A 20,641-nucleotide genomic window follows, 5' to 3' on the forward strand; every position below is an offset into this window, starting at 1 on the left:
GTAGGCATCTTCGTGGAATTCAGTCAACACACTATACTCTTCGATGGTAGGTTCATGTCAACATTTCAGAAAGTGTGAAGCGTCGTAATCGGGATCCCAAAAATGTATCATGGCTTTTATAGCTGATGGAAAAACTGGCACTTTCAAAAGGTGCAAAATCCTCACATACTTCATAGCAAATTCTGCTTCATCTATCTGATACTTAGTGAGTGAAAACAATCTGCTAGTGTCATTTATTATGCACCTGACATCTTTGAGTAGCGGTGTCCCACTGGCATTTGGTCTAGGGTAGTCTCCCTCAGTCATTTGCAAGGATTCAGATTCGAGTCCATACTCAACAGTGGTTACCTCACGAATAATGGTCATTATGTCACCCGAAAGTCCTGTAATGAAAATGCTTCAATGTTATGCTTATCTCGATGAAATTATACAGGGACCAACCTAAAGAATAGGTTCTAGTCATTAAATGCATTTGGGTAGTTTTGTTATCTAGTCTCAAAGGTCTTTCGCATGCTCAGTGATCGTCCTCGAAAGGTTGATATGAGATTTACAAGCAGCGTGAAGATAGAGGCCCTGAGTAAAATCAGTTTGGCATATCAACCACTGTCGAGCAAACAAATCATGCGAGAGTTGGATAATTTCGCGAGCCTTACCCAGGCTAAAGCCATTGGGGTGCCGTTACTTCTCCACTTATCTTAAAGTTGGTATCACACGTGTGTGTGTGTGTGTGTGTGTGTGTGTGTGTGTGTGTATAAATGAGCTTGAATGATATTCATATTAACATATATTCACGATAAATATGAATAATTACGCGTGCTAAAACAGTAAAAATAAAAAATAAAAATAAAAAACAAAAATAAAATAAAATACACAAAAATACATAATAAACAATAAATAAATAGATAACTTGATAAGCACCAACAAAAAAACAAACAAAAAAAAAATATTTAGCAATAAAAGAAACAAAAAAAAAAAGAAGCTTAGTCCTAGGTTCCCTAGTGGAGTCGCCATTCTGTCGCACCCGACATCGCGGCGGCCCTAAAAATAAATCTTCTTAGATTAATTATGGAAAAAGAACAGATTTCTGGCATCCGGTTCTTTTAGGGGAAAATGTCTTGCTTGAGGAGTCGCCACCTAGTATTATGGTCACTAGGAACCCTAATTGGTCAACAGAGATTCTATGGTTCGGGACTGGTTACGTAAAAGGGAAGATATTATAACCCCTTAAACATTCTGCCTAAGGCAAACTGCATTTCTGTTTTTTGTCTTAAATTGCTAAATTTTTTATTGGTTTATGTTCTGACGATTTATTCACAATATTCCTAACTCTGGCATCAATGAATATTCAACTATGGATAATTCCAACTCTGGCGTTGGTAATTATTACGTAGTAAAAAAGAAATTAAATCTAGATTTTTTTTGTTTTTTATGTAGTAAAAAAATAATTATTATTAAATCAGTGTTTTTATTCCTGACTCTGGCGTCAGTGAATAAATAAATAAATAAATAAATTCATTTTTCATACATGCACATATATTTTTTCTTGCCAAATTAAAATATATATATATATATATATATATATATATATATATATATATATAACGAATAAAAATAATATAAACTTAGACCAGTATTTATTCCCGACTCTGGCGTCGGTGAATAAACCGGTAAATTTATATTATTTTTTTCCATGCATACACATATTTTTTCATTTTTTATTTCTACAATTTTTATTTATTTATTTATTTATTTTATTACCTATATATATTTTGGGTCGGGCCCAGTTCAGCCCAAAAGAGGCTAGACTGGGCCCAGCCAGCCACAGAACTTAATTAATTCTGCATCTAAACTGCACGCGTGAAGCAATTTCACGCGTGCAGCAACTGTGCGAAGGTAATTAAATTACCTTCGCACAGTTCTTTCATTATGTTCAAATTCAAACGAGAATGAAGAGAAGAATGGGAATGGCTTACCTGCTTCTGGAAATCGTGAAGTGGCTTGCAGCACAGTGATTTCGTGCTCGTATGGGTATGGCTGTCCCCTTCTGTTTTCCTTTTGCTTTGGTGATGATGAAGATCACGACTGACTTCTTGGGTTCTTTCTGGTTTGCAGGGGGCGATTGAGAAGAAAGTGATGATAAGGTTGGTTTTCTGGGCTTCTACACTTGCGTTTTCTCTGTTTTGTTTTTGGCTGTGGTGTTTTCTTTCTCTCGGTATTGCTGGGTTTCTTCCCTCTGTCTCACTCTGTCTCTGCTGGGTTTATTCCCTCTGTTTTTCTTCTTCTTCGCGAGGTCTCCTTCGCTCAACTTTTATAGAGTCAGCGGCAGCCTTGGTGGTGGAAACGGCTGCCCTCCTAAATGCTCCGTAACCGGTGCCTTCAATGAAGAAACGTCAGCGCCAACGGACGAAACGCCTTTGCCTTTAATTGCAGAGCCGTTGCAGAGACGGTGAACAGTTGCAGAGTAAAAGAGAAAACGATGCCGTTTTGCTGGTTGTGAATTTGGTCCTTACGATTCTTCTAATTTTGCAATCAAACCCCTGATTAAAATGTAATTGGATCCTTACATTTCTGTGCCATTTTCAAGTTGGTCCTTGAATTTTAATTTTCTCAATTTGGACCCCAATTAAACCTCAAACTTTGATATTTCTTCAATTAAGTCCCTGATTGGATTAATTAAATTAATTTCAAGCTTAATTAAGTCTCAAAACTTATTAATTCTCCAATTGAATCATTGATTCGATGAATTAAATTAATTTCAAGCTTAATTAAGTCTAAAAATTTATCAATTCTCCAATTAAACCCTTACTTGGATTAAATAAATTAATTCCAAAGTTTAATTAAACCCCAAAACTTCCATTCATATTGCCCTTAATCCAAAATTTAATTCATTCTTCATTTATTTCATTTTACTTGTTTTTTCATCATCATTATTATCTTTTTTTTTCATCAATTTTTTTATCCTTTTCAATAAATAAAATAATAATGATAATAAAAATAAAATGGTCAAAAATTGGGTTATAAACACATGTTATAGAATTTAATTGTATCCATCACTTATCAACACATCAAACATGACTTAAACACAACATAGGCAATTCTCAAACATTTTCATCATCATTAAACCCATTACAATTATCTTTAGGTTCAAAATAGACTTTTTATGCTAAACATCATATTCTCATTCAATATTTCTCAAACCAAACTTAAAAAACATTTCCTAAAATATTTACATGAACCCTAGAATTTGAAACTTGGAGGTTTTCTTCTCCTCATCTAAGAACAAGAGAGAAAAACAAAATTCTTTAACGATATGTTCTTTATCTTTGCTACTTTAACTTATTAAGTGAATTGTTGCAAAAATCTATAAAAAATCATGTCCTCCTCTTCCAATTTCCAACTTCTTCTCTTTATTTTTCTCAAGCTCTCCAACTCTTTAAGTTTAGTCACTTAATTTGTTTTCTTGGATATAATCCTTCCAAGAAAACTCATTTTTTATTTAGGTTGAAGAAATGGAGAGAAGATGAAGAAAATGGGAGAAAAATAAATGGTCTCCCTCCTATTTTCCTTTTGTACAAGACATGGGCTGTCTTTAAAGAAGGAGAGGAGAATATTTGTTTTGATAAAATTACCAAAAACACCCTTATTAATAGCTCGTGTCATCTTCTTTAATTTACCCAATTTTCAATATTCTCGTAAAGCCTTCCCAAACTCTGATAAACATAAAATTTTAACTTAAGATAAAACAACAAGTCTAGAGATTGCTTATAACATTTTAGCCTGATCCAATGGTTAGATTGAGATATATCATCAATAGTGTAAACCTAGACAATTAGTATCTTTTGTGCTAAAATCTGAATTTCATGCATTAATTTATTTACTTAGATCATCATGAAATTTCCCTTAATTTATACTCATTAAATTCAATATTACCCTATTTATCACTAATTTGTCAAAATTAGGTTTTTGATCGGGGTTTACATATCTTCTCATTTTTCTTATTCTTTTATTCATTGAAACTCGTCACTAGTTTCTCCAACGTTATAAGTTTTAAACTAAAATGTATAACCCTCATTTCGACTTCAATAATACCTTTAAATTTATTTATGGAGATCATTCTTTCTCCTACATGACATTTATTATCATTCCCATTATTTATTTATTTTTTTCATACCGAATCTCCATTATTCCTCGAAACCTTATTACTTTAATCCTATATTTTTTTATAGGGGTTTACAGATAGGATAGGTCAGACCTAGCCCAAAAAGGATTGGGTTGGTCTTGACCTGACAAGGGGTTGGACTGATCTCTTCCTAAAAGGGCTTGGGTCAATCTAGGCCTAACAAAACCTTTTTTTAGGGGCTGCACCCAACCCACTCGTGTGGGTTGGGCTAAGAGTCCAGCTTAAGGAACCATTAACCAGTTATTGTGTTGAGCACAGTAACCAATTAATTATAATCCTTGCTGCAGAAACATGAACTGTGCATATTCTACATGCAAGTAAAGATGCAAGGGAAGACAAAACAAAGATAGAGAGGGTTACCTGGGGGGCTCTAGTAGCAACTGGGAAGAGTAACGGTGGTGGTTGGGAAATGGTTTCAAGCACTGTTTCAAAGCTGAGGGAGGAGAAATGGTGGCTGGCGAGAGAGGGGAAAGAGATAGTTCCTCTTCTTTTTTTGGTAGAGACACAAGCTTCTCTTTCTTTTTCTTTCCTTCCTTTTCATTTCTTGTTTTCTGCTCTTCTCCTTTTTCTTCCTTTGGTCTCCCTTGTTTCTCTTTCTTTTCTTTTATTTTCTTATGCCCTGTTGTTTCATTTTTTTCTTCTCTTTTCTCTCTTTGTTTTCCCTTGCTTTTCTCTTTGATTTTTTGTCTTTTGTTTTGCTCTCTATTTTTTTTCTTCATCTTTTTTCTAGTCTTTCTCTCTTTTTTTTCTCTTTTCTTCCTCCTCTCTCCTCTCTTCTCCCGTGGTATTTATAAGGAGAAAAAAGGGGAGAGAGAGCAATTACTCATGTCTAATCATGATATAGGGGTGGGGCAGTCGAGCAGCCACTAGGCGAGCCTGCAAGACTTGTCCCCTCTATTTTTTCTTCTCGTGGTAGGCCATGGGTGTAGGTTGTGTCAGGTTTTTTGAGTTTCTATAAGATAGAGTGAGAAAGGGGCTGCAAGGGGAACACAACCTTCTTCCCTTGCCTGTAGCTTGCCCAGAGGAAGAAGATGGCTAACAATTAATGGCCTCAAAGCGGCACCGTTTATAGCTTTATTTTTTATGTGAATAGTGAATGAAAGGATGTCGTTTTGAACAAAACACGACATTTCATTTAAAAGAAAAGTGGCGCCAAAACTTGTTAATTTCCAAATTAGTCCTCAATTTTCTATTTATTCAACTAAGTACTCCATTGAAATTTTGATTTTAAGAATCAATTATATTGCATCCATGCTAAATTCAAATGTCAGCCCTGAAGTTGGTCGTCTTTTTCACTTTGATCATTTGTTTTGAATTTGTGCATTTTAACACTTAATTGATCAACACACTTTCAATTTCTATAATTTGGCCCTTGATTCGGTTAATTTCAGCCCCTATATTTATGTGTTTTTTCTAGTTTGGTCCTTGATTTTGGATTTTTTCAATCAAGTCCCTAATTGCCCATCAAACTTCAATATTTATGCAATTAAACTCATGATTTGACCAAATGAACTGCTAAAAAATATAATTTGACCCCTAAATTTTAATTTCTTCTAATTAAAGCTCAAATTAACTTAAAAAATCAATTTTCTTGCAATTAAACCCTCCATAAATTCAATTAAACCTTCAAAAAAATTTAATTGAGTCTTTAAACATCTGATTTTGGACTTTTCTTCCTCAAATTGAATTTTCCTTGTCAATAGAGCCTTCATCAATAAAAAAAATATACTGTCAAATTTGAATCCCTGTATTTTTGAACTTCCTCAACCAATTTTTGAGCATTTTCTAGGCGCTTCGGCATCCTCTTCTCATCGCTATTATTTTTTTTTGGTTTTCTTCTGGTAACTTTTTTGATTTTTTTCTTTTTTCTTTTTTTCTTTTTTGTTTGAGGACAGAAAAATGGATAACAACACCTATGATTCAAGAAAATCCTATATGGATTTAGTGTTTCCCTTTAACTACCTTAAGAAAACATATTTTTAATTATCATTAAACTATTTGATTAAATAATTATTCATAAAAACAATTTAATAATTAATATCATTATTTTAGTAGCAAATTATGTCAAGTGATAGTGCTATCCTATTGTCTTTAAGGGAATCAAATTTAATTTAGGTTATAATAGGAGAGGAAATCTATTTTTTGAATTGTTTCAGACACATTATGAATGAATGCTCATGTTTGATCATTTCCTTCAGTTAGACCAGGTGTGCCAGCAACCAAAATAAGAAAATAATAACACTTTTAGCACATAAACAGCTTAAATGATGTTGAACCAAAGAAACATCAAAGAAAATGCTAGTAACCACATAATAATTTACTGTAATGCATAAATTTAAAACAAGAATAAATCACAAATTTCATATGCTAGAATCAAACAAAATTTGAATTTTCTTTACACCGCATGCATTACTACCCAAAAATTAAATTAAAACTACCGGGGGCTATTCAAAAAGAGAAAAAAATAAAGTGAGAATATATCTCTTTTGTCGCAATTAAGCCAAATCTTTAAAAGATTGGGCAGCACATTAAAGTTAATAATACTTATATTTTGTGCTTTCCTTACTCGGAATTAGCATATGACATGGCCATGAATTTCAATTGTTCCCAAAATCTTGCGTGTAATAATGAATAGCAATAATTGATCTTATGCCAATAAGGCGTTGATCCAGTTTTCAAGAGCTAGAGGCTAAATTCTAGAAGTTGAAGCATAATAATCAAATATATTTTATATTATTTTTTAATATATTAACTGAGAGAAGGTTAGCAAAACTTTCAATTTCTGTAATTTGGCCCTTGATTTTGGTCAATTTCAAACCCTATATTTACATGTTTTTTCTAGTTTGGTCCTTTGATTTTGGATTTTTTCAATCAAGTCCCTAATTGCCCATCAAACTTCAATATTTATGCAATTAAACTCATGATTTGACCAATTAAACTCCTAAAAAATATAATTTGACCCCTAAATTTTAATTTCTTCTAATTAAAGCTCAAATTAACTTAAAAAATCAATTTTCTTACAATTAAACCCTCCATAAATTCAATTAAACCTTCAAAAAAATTTAATTGAGTCTTTAAATATCTGATTTTGGACTTTTCTTCCTCAAATTGAATTTTCCTTGTCAATAGAGCCTTCATCAATAAAAAAAATATATTGTCAAATTTGAATCCCTGTATTGTTGAACTTCCTCAACCAATTTTTGAGCATTTTCTAGGCGCTTCGGCATCCTTTTATCATCGCTATTATTTTTTTTTTTTTTTTTCTGGTAATTTTTTGATTTTTTGATTTTTTTTTTTTTTTTTTTTTTGTTTTAGGACAGAAAAATGGATAACAATACCTATGATTCAAGAAAATCCTATATGGATTTAGTGTTTCCCTTTAACTACCTTAAGAAAACATATTTTTAATTATCATTAAACTATTTGATTAAATAATTATTCATAAAAGCAATTTAATAATTAATATCATTATTTTAGTAGCAAATTATGTCAAGTGATAGTGCTATCCTATTGTCTTTAAGGGAATCAAATTAATTTAGGTTATAATAGGAGAGGAAATCTATTTTTTTGAACAGTTTCAGACACATTATGAATGAATGCTCATGTTTGATCATTTTCCTTCAGTTAGACCAGTTGTGCCAGCAACCAAAATAAGAAAATAATAACACTTTTAGCACATTAACTTCTAACCAGCTTAAATGATGTTGAACTAAAGAAACATCAAAGAAAATGCTAGTAATCACATAATAATTTACTGTAATGCATAAATTTAAAAACAAGAATAAATCATAAATTTCATATGCTAGAATCAAACAAAATTTGAATTTTCTTTACACCGCATGCATTACTACCCAAAAATTAAATTAAAACTACCGGGGGGGCTATTGAAAAAGAGAAAAAAAAAAATAAAGTGAGAATATATCTCTTTTGTCGCAATTAAGCCAAATCTTTAAAAGATTGGGCAGCACATTAAAGTTAATAGTACTTATATTTAGTGCTTTTCTTACTCGGAATTAGCATATGACATGGCCATGAATTTCAATTGCTCCAAAAATCTTGCGTGTAATAATGAATAGCAATAATTGATCTTATGCCAATAAGGCGTTGATCCAGTTTTCAAGAGCTAGAGCCTAAATTCTAGAAGTTGAAGCACAATAATCAAATATATTTTATATTATTTTTTAATATATTAACCGACAGAAGGTTTAGCAAAACTGCAGGGGCTCTGGTTTGGCGAAGGGAGGAGGTGCCGGCACAATTGCCAAAAGAAAAATAGGTTAAGGTATTGTTGTGTTATGTTTTTTTTTTTTTTTTTTTTTTTATGGCTCCCTCTCAATGTGTGTACACCTATATTTATATTTATAGGTAAAAATATTTATCTTTTTTCTTTAATTGTTTGGCCTAACATTTGTATTTTGATTTTTTTTTTAAATGAGTAATATCAATGTCGACTCAATTAGTACATATAATGATTTTAAAAATGATGCGTTAAAAGCCCAACGCATTGAAAAAACATTTGAAATTTGAATCCTTTTGAAATAAAGCTAAAAATGTTAATAATGACACAAATATATCAAGATTATATTTTTTGGGTTTTCATTTTTTTTTTGTTTTTTCCCCCTAAAAAATACTTCAAAATAGGGTTGAAAATTGAAAGTAACAAAACTGAAAATAAAAAATAAAATAGATCTCAAAATTTTTGAAATCCAAAGTCTTTTGTATCCTTTCAACCAAAAAAAACAACTTAACTTTACATGACTGTTAAAAAACTAAGAGAAAAGATAAAAAGATAATTTCATGTGTAGGAAAAAAGATTACAGTTTATTTCGTCTTTGTGGCCGCAAAAGATAATTTCATGTGTAGGAAAAAAGGTTAGAGTTAATTTCTTTCTTCTTTCTAGCCGCCACCCTTTTTTTCTTTCTTGCTTTTCTTTTTATATGATAGAAAAACCTTTTTCCCCATACTGCTACTAGTTCATTTGTATCCTAAAAAAAAAAAAGGAGTCCTTTCTAAAATAAACAATTTATATTTAAAAAGTACAATAACTACTTTCCTATAAAGAAGAAAAAATAGTCTTGCATAAAATCTTCAAACTTTGACTTTAATTTTAGTGAAGTTTATTTGATCAAATAAAGACCTCTTTCATATGAATAAATAATTTTCATTTCGGTTTGGATGCTTGATAAGTAAGTTGGACTTATTTCTTTATAAAACTTGTCTGTTAACATAATTTATGGGTTATCTTAGAAAAATCATATATCTCTCATGTTGCTACCCAATTTTGGACCCATATTTTTGATAAATTTTTAGAAAAATAAAAAATAGTAGAAAAACAATGAAAAACCCAAAAAAATGTATTTTTGATGTATTTGCATAGTTTTAAACATTTTCAATGCCATCTCAAAAGAATTTAAATTTTTAAAGGAATTTTGGAACGCGTTCAACTTTTAACGCGTAAATTTTATGATAACTGATTTTTCTTGTTGAGTTGATGGTGATATTGCTCGCTTTCGAAAACACAAAAAAAGAGAGAAAATCAAAATTTAAAAATAAAAAAAACAGAAAGAAAAAGAAAAGTAGAGGGACTAGTTTGAAAACCTAGTAAAACTTTCCCTATAAATACTAAGCTACAGTGAACACAAAATAGGGGGAGAAAAACTTTAGAGAAAAAAAATTTATTCACTGGGAGAGGAATGAAAAAAAACAAGGGATATTTAAAAAAAGAAAAACCCTAAAACCCTTTCTCCGGCAGCCGCCACCCTAAAAAAAAAACCCGAACGGCTTGAATTTTGGGGTTTCTTCTCCAAGCCAAACAGCAGCCACCACCTCCCCCTCCGGTCTTCGAAAAGCGAATCAGAGAGCACTGGACTGATTCCCTCTCTTGGCCCCTTCTCCCCAGCCAACAAGCCGCCCAAAGTCCTCCCCTTTTCTTGGTCAAAAAGACCACCAGAGGAGAGGAGCCGCCTGCACACAGACCCCCCCGACCATTTTCGTTTCTCTTCTCCCCAACAAAGCCAGCTGAATAGACGCCAACAGCACGGCGCCGTCTTCACCAGTGAGCCCGCAGTCAACACACGGCAGCGCCGGGGCAACACTCTCTTCTTCATACTCTGCAACCAGCCACAACAGCGCTGCCATCACTGGAGACCCAGCTTTCTCCTCACTCGGTCTCGACAACCCATTCTCCTGGACCAGCTGCCCGCTCGGGAAGACCCTGCGATCCCCCACTCTTCTTTATCGGTTCAACCCCATGTAGCAGATCTGGACTGTGAATCAACGGCCGGATCTGCCACCAGCAGAGGGAAACGAACCGGGAGGAAGAGGGTAGACCGAGGCAGATCTGAAAAAAGGAGAATCGGAAACTGTTTGTGTTGATTGGGTTGCTTTGCAGGTGACCGGGAGATGCACCGCCGGTACGGGCGGGAAGAGATGAAGGAGACGATCCCGATCCACCAGGTTGCTGGTCTTCGCCGGCGGCGGCACGTGGTTCCACGCGCCGCCACTATTCAATGTGATCCCAGAAGGCTTTCCTGCAATTCTGTGTTTGGGGGGGGGGTCTTTTCTGTAATTTTGTAACTGTTAAGGCTTTGTTTGGGTAAATTTTGAATTTTTGCTATTTTGTAGTATGTAAATGTGGTGTATGAGAAAATTATAATTAAAAAAAATGTGTGTGTGTGTGTGTTTTTATTTTTATTTATGTTATTGAATTATAAAAATAAAAAAAAAAGACAGAATTAATTGTTAATTTAAATATGGTTAAATATCTCAAGGATAAATAAAAGGATAAATAAAATCAAGTTGTATTTTCCATGAAAATGTAAAAATAAATTTCTACATATATTCTGGGATTTAATAATTGATTTATTAAAGTCTTTAAAAATTTAATTAATATCTTAAATTTTTTAAATCACATCAAACCTCAAAGTAGCTTACCTCAAGTAGGGTGCGCTAGGGGTGTTAATATCTTCCCTAGCCACAACCAGTCCCTTACCCTTAAATCTCTGACAATGACCAGTAAATCCGGGTTTTCTAGTAACCCTCAATAAATACTAAGTGGCGACTTCCAAGATTCCAAATCAAGCAAAGAAATGAAAAATTGACAGCCGATGCCGCGCGGATTTGGACGTGTGACATCTCATATGAGCTTTTTTGTGCTACAATTTGGTTTGTTGATATGTCTTTGAGTCAAGAATCCAAAAAAAATTAAGTTTGCATCAAATGGACTTCTTTAACTCAAGATATTCAAGTCGAAATGATCGAAGGTAAAAAGTTGAAGAATACAAGACTTGTTTTTTTAGGCTGTGATTTCTATGTTCTTTCTTCTTTTCTCTTGCCATATATGTATAGAAAAATATAGATGTTAGCTATCTAATGCTACTAGAATCACTTCATTTCAACCTCTATAATTTAAGTTATGCGTGAAACATTGATGAAATGTCAAATCTGCCAATATTTGACACATATTGGAACATGATCTGAATCTTTTCTCCAAATTACTCTCTTTTCTAATCTTATATTAAAAAATACCTTCATAACTTAAAATAAAAAATATCAAGTCATTTATGTATAAAACGTGGGCAAAATGCTAGGTAAATATGGGTAAAACAACCTTGTTTTGATAATAAATAAATAAATAATCAATGAATTTTTTATTTGTATTTTATCTTTGATTGCTCAAATTATATAGAATCAAGGAGTGCTAATTATTGATTAACAAGTAGGGTTTAAAATTGTGATCACGGATAGAAGACTAATATGCAAGCCTGTGATTTGATTGCAATCAGTAATCTGTGCCTTAATTAATCCCTGATAAAGATAATTAATTATGCGCATGGAGATTTAATTAGCGAAAACAATCAGAACCATTTAGCTAAATATAGTCTCAGGATATATAAGTCATAGTTGTAAGAACTGAGAAGACCTATTTCATTAAAATAATTAATAATAATAATAATAGCTGAATTCATCTCTGGATTATCGCTAATCTATAATAAAGGTGAAATCAATCAGAATATTTGAAAATATTCATGAAAACCGGTATCTCAAAAATGTTAGTCAAGATCCTAATTGAACCCAATTTATCAAAAGTCCCTTAATGTAGTAGTACAATTTTTTTTCCAATAAAATGGAAAATCATTCGAAAGCTTAATTAGTTGGTGAAATTTCTTAAATTTTTGACAAACGATTATTGCAAATGACTTCAGATCACATATTATTTCATATTTAAAATTAATGCTTACATTCATATAAATATAATACATTAATCTACCTTAAGTGTCCGAAGATCAAATTAGATGGAGGTCATGTCTTTAAAGAATGTTTGGTTTATTATTTTAATATAAAATATATTTTTTATATTTTTTGAATTATTTTAATGTAATAGTGTTAAAAATATTTTTTTTTTAAATAAAATTATTTTAATATATATTTTTTAAAAAAACACTTTAAAATTTAAACTTCCACCACTATTAAAATTGCAAATATACATTTCGTCCGCCTAACATACGGTGTTGATTTCCGGTGTCAAGTAACTGAATCGCTGGTGAGCAAGTCAGCGGCAAGCCCACTGGCATGTGCTGTTCTTTGGGGGTTCGTCTTTGAACTTACTTTGGGCTCTTTTGTATTTCTGGACTCATACAGGGTTTGTTCTTTTAGTCAGTTTATGGGCTTTTGACAGCCTTCTGTCCACCATTGGTAAGGGAAAACAAGAAAAGATCTCTTCCAATAAAAAGGAAAATAGTGAAAAACAAGACAAAATTTGTTTTGTGAAAAAAATGAAAAACACAAACAGAAGTTCAAGCACAAACATTTCCAAAATAATAACGAGAATAAATTCTTCTTAGTCAAGCTTTAAACCATATGTACTGGAACTGATCCATTATAAAAGGCTATATATATTTTGATTGCGGCTTCTCCCTTATAATAATATTTTGGTTCTGAAATGGGAAAAAAAAGTTACAACGCATCAAAACAACAAAATAAAGCTAAACCCCAAAAGGAAAAAACCAGCTGATCAAGAGCGCGTAGAGCTAAAAGGCATAGTATAACAATACATGAGAAAGTTCCATCCTTATTGAAGCATTAAAAATAACAGTACTACTCCACAGAAATATACCTCACACCCAGGGAGCTAGGTTTTTCAGACTCAAGAATACCAGCAAGCCTTTTAGACCGATCATCTAATTGTTTATTTACTTTAGGTGGACATTGCTTGCTTAAACCGAGATGTGCCATGAGAAGACAGACATGAGTGAGTAGCTCCCCACCTCGGGCAAGTGCATGAGTGTGCTGCTTCCATCCACAATGACTTGCGGCATACATAACCATGTCCACCCACACATGACTTATCATTTCCCATTTCTCGTCATTTGACCAACCATCCCGTCTCTCCAATGACTGCAATGACACAGCAAGCATGCAACCATCTAGTAGGGCTGACTTTTCTCCGTTGCCTTGTTCATCAATTTCCTTTAACACGGTAGACGGACTTTGAAGCAATTCTTTGAAAAAGGCTTTCACTTCAGCTTCCTGAAACGATAATGCATTCAATTCTTCCAAGGAAATGTTGTGCTTCACTTCTTTATGTGTATTCCATAAAAGGAGACGACGCAAATGAATTCTCGTATCATCATACCTTGTTTCGCTGGGCTCTCTCGCTAACATGGTTGGACAATTAACCAGGAGATACAACATGTAATCGGATAATAATGTGCTGTTCAATATTACACTTTTTCGCTTCTTGTGAAAACCATCCTTCTGATCAGAATCATGCAAGTAACAAACATGAGTAGCAATGTGCCAAGTGAGGAGGCTATGAATGAATTCTACACCAGCGACACTCCATCCCAATTTATCAAAGCAATGCTTGCTTCGAAGCACCTCTAAACCTCTCTCTTTCAATAGATTCTTGAGGAAAGTGAAATCATTGGTATCGGGATCGTACCTTGAACGTTTATCCTTGACTTGTTTGAAGATCAATTCTTTTAAATCCTTGCCCACTTTTTTCCAGCTATCAATGTTCCCTATGATCCATGGAAGGTACTTCTTAAGAAGCTTGTTGTTTGATTGAGCACTTATTAGGTTGTGTTGTCCCATAGATCCTGACCAATATCTTTTGGGCTTCCTACAAAATGTTAGTAACAGAGAAAGACAATGGATTCGACGGGGAATACCACCAGCTCTTTCACTAGTACTGGTGAGCCAAATCATAGTCCAGTCGGAAAAGAGATGCATAATGATGGAATAAGTTTCAAGGCACACAACTCCACTCAGCAGCACGTAAGATATAATCTTATCATTTTTCGAATAGACACTACTGCTCTTTGTCATTATTGAGAAGGAAGCTAATGCAGAAATAGATGATAAGAAGGTGGTATAGCGGAGAATGACGCGAGACCTGGAAATCCTTGTCACCTTAGAATAAAGCCGATCATACTTGAATCCCAGCTCAACTTCTATCAAGTGGAAGGCTTCCTCCGCTTCCTTTTTAGAAACCAAATCATAGGTGAATTTTTGATCCAATCTGATGAGATCAAAATTCTTGGACAGTATCTGGAACGTTTTATATAAAATATGAGCTTCATGGAGATATATGACCTTACTTCGTGTATTCTGGTAGCAGGGTAATATATCTTTAATCTTGATGCGATGGTCTTCCGCAAAAGGTTGTGGCGACACGTTATTGTATACGTGGATTCTCGTCAAAACCCAAATCCTTTCACCATATTTGATGATTCCTGAAACAAAGATTGGAATGAATACCGACGTGATGACATTTTTGTTCCATAACCTGAACAAGACATAACAAGCCACACCAACTCGGGTTACTAGCTCAAGAAGGCGAACTATCAATAATTTGCTGGCTTGATCCATTGAATAAACAGGAATAGTTCCAGGGCCACCAAGGTGAACAAGAAGGACTGGAGCCCAAAACACAGGAATTAATTTCGGATTTGCGGAGTCGGCTTCGCTGCGAGCAAGGATACCCAACGAAAAAGTTGCCACCCAATCTGCAGACAGGTATGCTACCCAAAGAAAAGTCCCAAGCAAACGTCCATTAGTATACTTCCGTCGGTTTCCAAAAATGGTGAGCAAGATTTGCAGAAGGAGACTGAGTAGCATTAATGACCGAATCTGCCATTCATTCCATAGTTCTACAATATCTTGAGACACATGGGCTAAATCAATCTTTGACGACACGTCCCTAGCAAACACATTTTTCAAAAATAAATCAGCATAGTTACAAACAATTTGATCAAAACGAACTTGAGAAAATTAAAAACAACATACAAAAGGACCATTTTTTTTCTTTTTTCCTTATTTTATATATATATATATATATATATATATATATATATATAACCTTTTAGTTTAAGAATTAAAATAAATGAATAAAAGGAAAACGTAGATGAACTCCTAATATATATGAAAATAGAATTATTAGAGCATGTCCAATGGATAAGTTAAATGGAAAGTCAAAAAAAAAAAAAATTAATAGTTTAGCTTTTCTTTGCTTGTTTTGCACACTTGAAGGGGAAAGCCAAAGAAAATATTAAAATGTCTTTTCTCTTCCACAAATGCTATTTCTATATATCTCTTTAAAGAACCAAAACCAACAAAATGGGGTCATTAAAAAAATAAACCAATTAAATATAGCAATGTGATAAAAAATAATAATATCAAATTTATTAAAAAATAATAAAATATTTGTTTTTTTCACTCCAATATAAATAGTTCTTCAAATAATTTTTTTTCATTAGAATTTTTATACTATTTAAAATATTGTTTTATCAATTTAATTTTTAAAAATAACATTTTGCATTGGACAACCTTTTAGTGCTTGTCTCACAGTCTAGACAGACAAACACATATTATCTCTCACGCTCACTGTTACATGGCTTTCTAGAGAGAGAAGCGCCGACCTCTCTCTATAAAGCAAATAAGAAAAAACCAAAGAGAGAACCAAACCTTATGGGGGCTACCCTCGGCTAAATATAGTCGGCGGTAAGCCCCTTAACATCTTTTTAACTTTTTTTTTCTCCTTTTGTTCATCTTCCCCCTTTTTTTTTTTCAGATCTAGATCTAGTTTTTTTACTAGTTCCTTGAAGTTGTGGCCATAGGTGAAGTGGTTAGTATGTTTGTAGTATTTGGAGAAGACTTTCCTCCTTTGAGCTGCCAGTGGTTTTTTTTGGGTAAGAATGGGGCTGTAATTTATGGCCGAAATTGGGTTGATTTTTGTTGCAGGTTGCTGCTTGTGATGAGGGGAAAGTTCGGATATGTTGCGGGTCTCCTGGAACCTGTTTGTGAGGGAGAAAAGAGAGGCAAGGCAGGGTTATATGCCGGGCTACTGGTAGCAACGGAGAGTAGATCGGGGGCTGGGTTTTTGGGAGGAGATCGGGTCTGTTGAGGGGCCGGTGATGTCGGCTTCAAAGGAGGAAGGAGAAAACGGGCAGATGTGGTTTCTTAGCTGGTTTGGCGTCAGTTTCTTTACGGTGCTACTGCTAGTAATAGTGAGGAGATCGGGTGTTTGGATTTTGGGGGAAGATCGGGTGATTTATGGACTATCAGTTTGAAAGGAGGAAGAAAGGGACGGCTGGTGTTTCCAGATGGTTTTTGGCATTGGTTTGATGGTGTGGAGAAAGAGAGTGGCATGGCTGGTGGGTCTGGCAAGGATGGTTCAGGCTGGAGGGAGATCTGGGAAAGGGTAGAAATTAATTTTATTTTTCAGGGTTGTATGGAATCCTTTGTTTTCAAATTTTAATTTTGGTGGTGATTACCCTAAATTTAACTAGACTCAAAGATTATGGCCTTGACAAGAGCATCTGAGTTCAGTCTCTTTTCTTTAATAAAAATAAAATAAAAATCATGAACTATAAATACTATATAAATTTTTTTAAACTTTAAATTTAAAATTTTTTCTTTATATATATATATTAGAGTTTATATTTTTAAAAATATATTTAAGTACTTTTAAATTTTCTCATGTAAATTAATTCAGAAAATGAAAAATGGAGTATACAGATGCCATAAACCAAATAGTATCAACTCTTGCATATAAATACAATAAAAAAAGATTTAAGCCTTTCACAAAAAAACCTAAAAATATGTGTAAGAACTATTTGTTGAAACCTATGGAGAGAAAATGAGGTTAAATTTCTTGAAATTAAATGTAATTAAGCTTGAATTTAAGGTCAACACTAAGTAGAAATGGATTAAGAAGAAGAAGCAGATTGGATAAAGAGCCGACGGGAAGAAGAAGCAAACTGCTTGTGGCTGCCTATTTTAGAAACTGAAGTTCTTTTTTCTCTGGTGCAAAACAATACCATTTCTAAACAAAAAAAATTGTTGAAGTAAAAAATATGTAAAAAAAATTCATTTATTTAAGCCAACCTTTCAACTTAATAAAATAGCATCATTTATATCCACCAAAAATAACAGTAAAATAAAAAATTAATGCATAAACAAAAGCATACAGACATACATTCACACAGAACTTGCAGCCCCAAAGTTTGTTGAAGTAAATGTCTGCCGACTACGCTGCTGTGTAACCAGCTTGAGTTGTGTTCCCAATCCTGGTGCCACAAATTTGTGTTTTATTATTTTATAGAGATGGTGATTTATTTAAGGATATTGTGCAACGCTATGAACTTGAAAATGAAATTTCTGTCACGAAGCAAAATGTGAAACGTTTTTTATACTGCTTAGAAGGAATAGAATAAATAATTTACTGTCTTCACAAGCTATATACAACTTTATGAAATGTTTATGGTACGTACATATTAACGGTGGGTTATTCCTCTGAATAAGGTCTTTCCCACCAGCTATAGAATAAATTAATTTCTCTATTCACAAGCTAAACCTTGAGGGCTTGGTTCCCTGCAGGCTTTAATTTTCTGTATTTCACTTTTGATTGCTAGACTTCTGTACCTTTCTTTCTGGCCACTCTCTTGATGGACTTTATACCAATTTATCTTCTCAATAGTAGCCAAAAACCATACCTGGATATTATACGTTCAAGAGCATTAATAGTGGGGATTGTTATATATCACTAAGACCAAAAAATTATAAAGTTTAGACCAAGAAGAACATGCCAAACTTGAATGTGGATAGTGAATGGAAGATATAAAGAGTCTACATGATACAAGATCAAGATCCTTAAAACAAGAAATAAATGGGTAGTTATCTTGAATAAGGTGGACGTATACTTACTAGAAGTTATCTTAAATAAGGTGATTGTATAATTACTAGTAGTTATTGGAAGTTATCTTGAATTTTTCTATAATTTAAAGAGGAAGGCAAAACAACGACAACTGCATTGCAGTTTTATCAAGTTCACAGGATCTTTAAAATCTATTTATCAAGTAGGCATTTAATTGTAGGTTAATAAAAGTAAGTGATTGCTTGTAGGCAATAATTCTATGGACAATACATTTGTAGGTGATAGAACACTAGAAGATAACTCTGTAGGTGATAATCAAGTAGGCTTGCAATTTTCTTTGTAATCAGTATTAATTCCATAAACCAAAAATATTAAAAATATCTATTATCTAGGAGTTTCAATTAATGAATGTAATTAGAGTATGAATCACTATGAATTTGAGCTACTATTTGTGTGAAAATAGATATAATCATATTGATACTTATATAACTTTGTAATATAAATTTAAAATTATGTGAGTAGATCTATAATTAAATCTAGAGTTTGAATCAATTAACTTAAAACTCGAATTTTAAGGTTGTAATATCATTTTAATTGAGGCAGACACAGCAGAACCTACACCAAACAAGAAATATGTTGTTTAATTATAATTTGCAGTTAACTGAGCTGTTTTACAATTCCTGTTTCCTGAAAATTTGGGTTATGAATTAGTATCTAGATACCTTACTTTGGTATAATTTCTCAAAACAATATCACAAGCACAGAACTTTGATATTGAACTCCTGTGTAGAATGATGATTACTTACAAGTTACAAAACAGAGGATATGTTGTTCTTTCAGAATGATTCACTCTCTCTTGTCACAAGGCAAAACTTTATGCTGCAGGCTTCTAGATAACCCGTGATTATCATGGTCACACTTACTGTTTTGGAAGAAATTCTTCATTAGTACATCTAATTAGTAAAGTGAAGTAAAACATTCATTTTGTGTTATGTTTTTTGCTGTTAATTTCCATTTACTCTTTTGAGATTTCTTTTCAAGATTCTCGTGAGATTTTTAATTTGTGTTAATTAGAAATAATGTAATTTTATTGATGAAAACAAATTAGTGTTAATTTGTGTTAATTAGAAAACAAATTTCTCATACAAAACTTTATTCAAACACTACCAAAAAATTAACAAATAAAAATAGAAACACTAATGGATGTTTCCGTTGGTAAATTGTTCACTTCTCTCTAACACTGTTTATCATGTTAATTACAAAAGGTATCACTGATGGATTAATTTCATAAATATTTTTTAGAGAGCTCTTGAACTATTCACTTCTCAATTGCACTATTAATTAGTGTTCTTTACATATTAAATCACTGACGAATTAAAAATTCATTAGTGATACATAGGGGTTTCTGAATTTTTTTTATTCAATTGAAAATTTAAATTAAATATTACAGACGAAATCATTGATAAAATTTTAGCACATCAAATCCGTGTGGCATCCGATGGTAATTTTTCATTTGTTTTGCTGATTTAGTTCTTTGGAGTTGCCACCTAGTATTTTTATCACTACGAACCCTAACTGGTCTTTCAGAGATTCTAAGGAAAGGGACTGGTTGCGTAAAGGGAAGGTATTAGCACTCCTAGTACGCCCTACCTAAGGTAAGCTGCTTAGTGTTTGGTTTGCTTTATAATTGCTACGGTGTTGATGTTTTGTAATCCCATCAATTTTTTTAGGTTTGATTCAAACAAAATTTATTAGGATAGAAATCCAAGGAGATTTCATGTGTTTTGAAAGCTCATTTTTCCCTTAGTATTTCAAGAGTTTTGCAACTCGTAAATCTTAAGGATGAGGGACAAAAATTTTAGAAATCTAAGGAAATTCAAGGCGCTTTAAAAGCCTATTTTTTTGCCTTAGTGTTTCATACTCTCACGGCTCGTAAACCATGGAGTAAAATTGAAATATCCTCGATTATAATCAAGGCTTATTTCAAGGATGTTTGATGACTTATTATTCCTAGAAAATTATTTTGGATATTTACCACTTAGGGTTTCTTTATCCAAATATTAACAGTGAATAATAACAAGTTATTCCCAATAATATTTTGGATATTCATCCCTTTAGGATTTCTTTATCCAAACATTAACGGTGAATAATAAATGAATCCCCCTCAAAAATAAGATTTTTGTATTTTTTGAAATATTGGCCAATACCCTTTGGAGTTTTATAAACATGTTATAAAATTCAGAAATGCAAGAAAAATAATTTTTTTATTGTGTTTAAGAAATCCTTGCGACAACACATTTTTG

General features: G+C 32.8%; 1 protein-coding gene and 1 long non-coding RNA gene across 2 annotated transcripts; one reads left to right on the forward strand and one right to left on the reverse strand.

The window, feature by feature from the left end:
* Window positions 1-13,200: 13,200 nt before the first annotated feature.
* On the reverse strand, window positions 13,201-17,791 carry LOC140955679 (uncharacterized). The gene is made up of 2 exons (XM_073409712.1): window positions 17,661-17,791; window positions 13,201-15,383 (listed from the first exon to the last, which is right to left on the reverse strand). Coding segments are annotated over exons 1-2 (2,109 nt in total). The 5' UTR covers window positions 17,663-17,791; the 3' UTR covers window positions 13,201-13,276.
* Window positions 16,017-16,995, forward strand: LOC140955696 (uncharacterized). The gene is made up of 2 exons (XR_012170116.1): window positions 16,017-16,500; window positions 16,542-16,995. It is a non-coding gene; the product is annotated as an uncharacterized lncRNA (long non-coding RNA).
* Window positions 17,792-20,641: the final 2,850 nt, after the last annotated feature.

This window comes from Populus alba, chromosome 6 (genome assembly GCF_005239225.2).
Source record: "Populus alba chromosome 6, ASM523922v2, whole genome shotgun sequence".
Taxonomy (NCBI): domain Eukaryota; kingdom Viridiplantae; phylum Streptophyta; class Magnoliopsida; order Malpighiales; family Salicaceae; genus Populus; species Populus alba.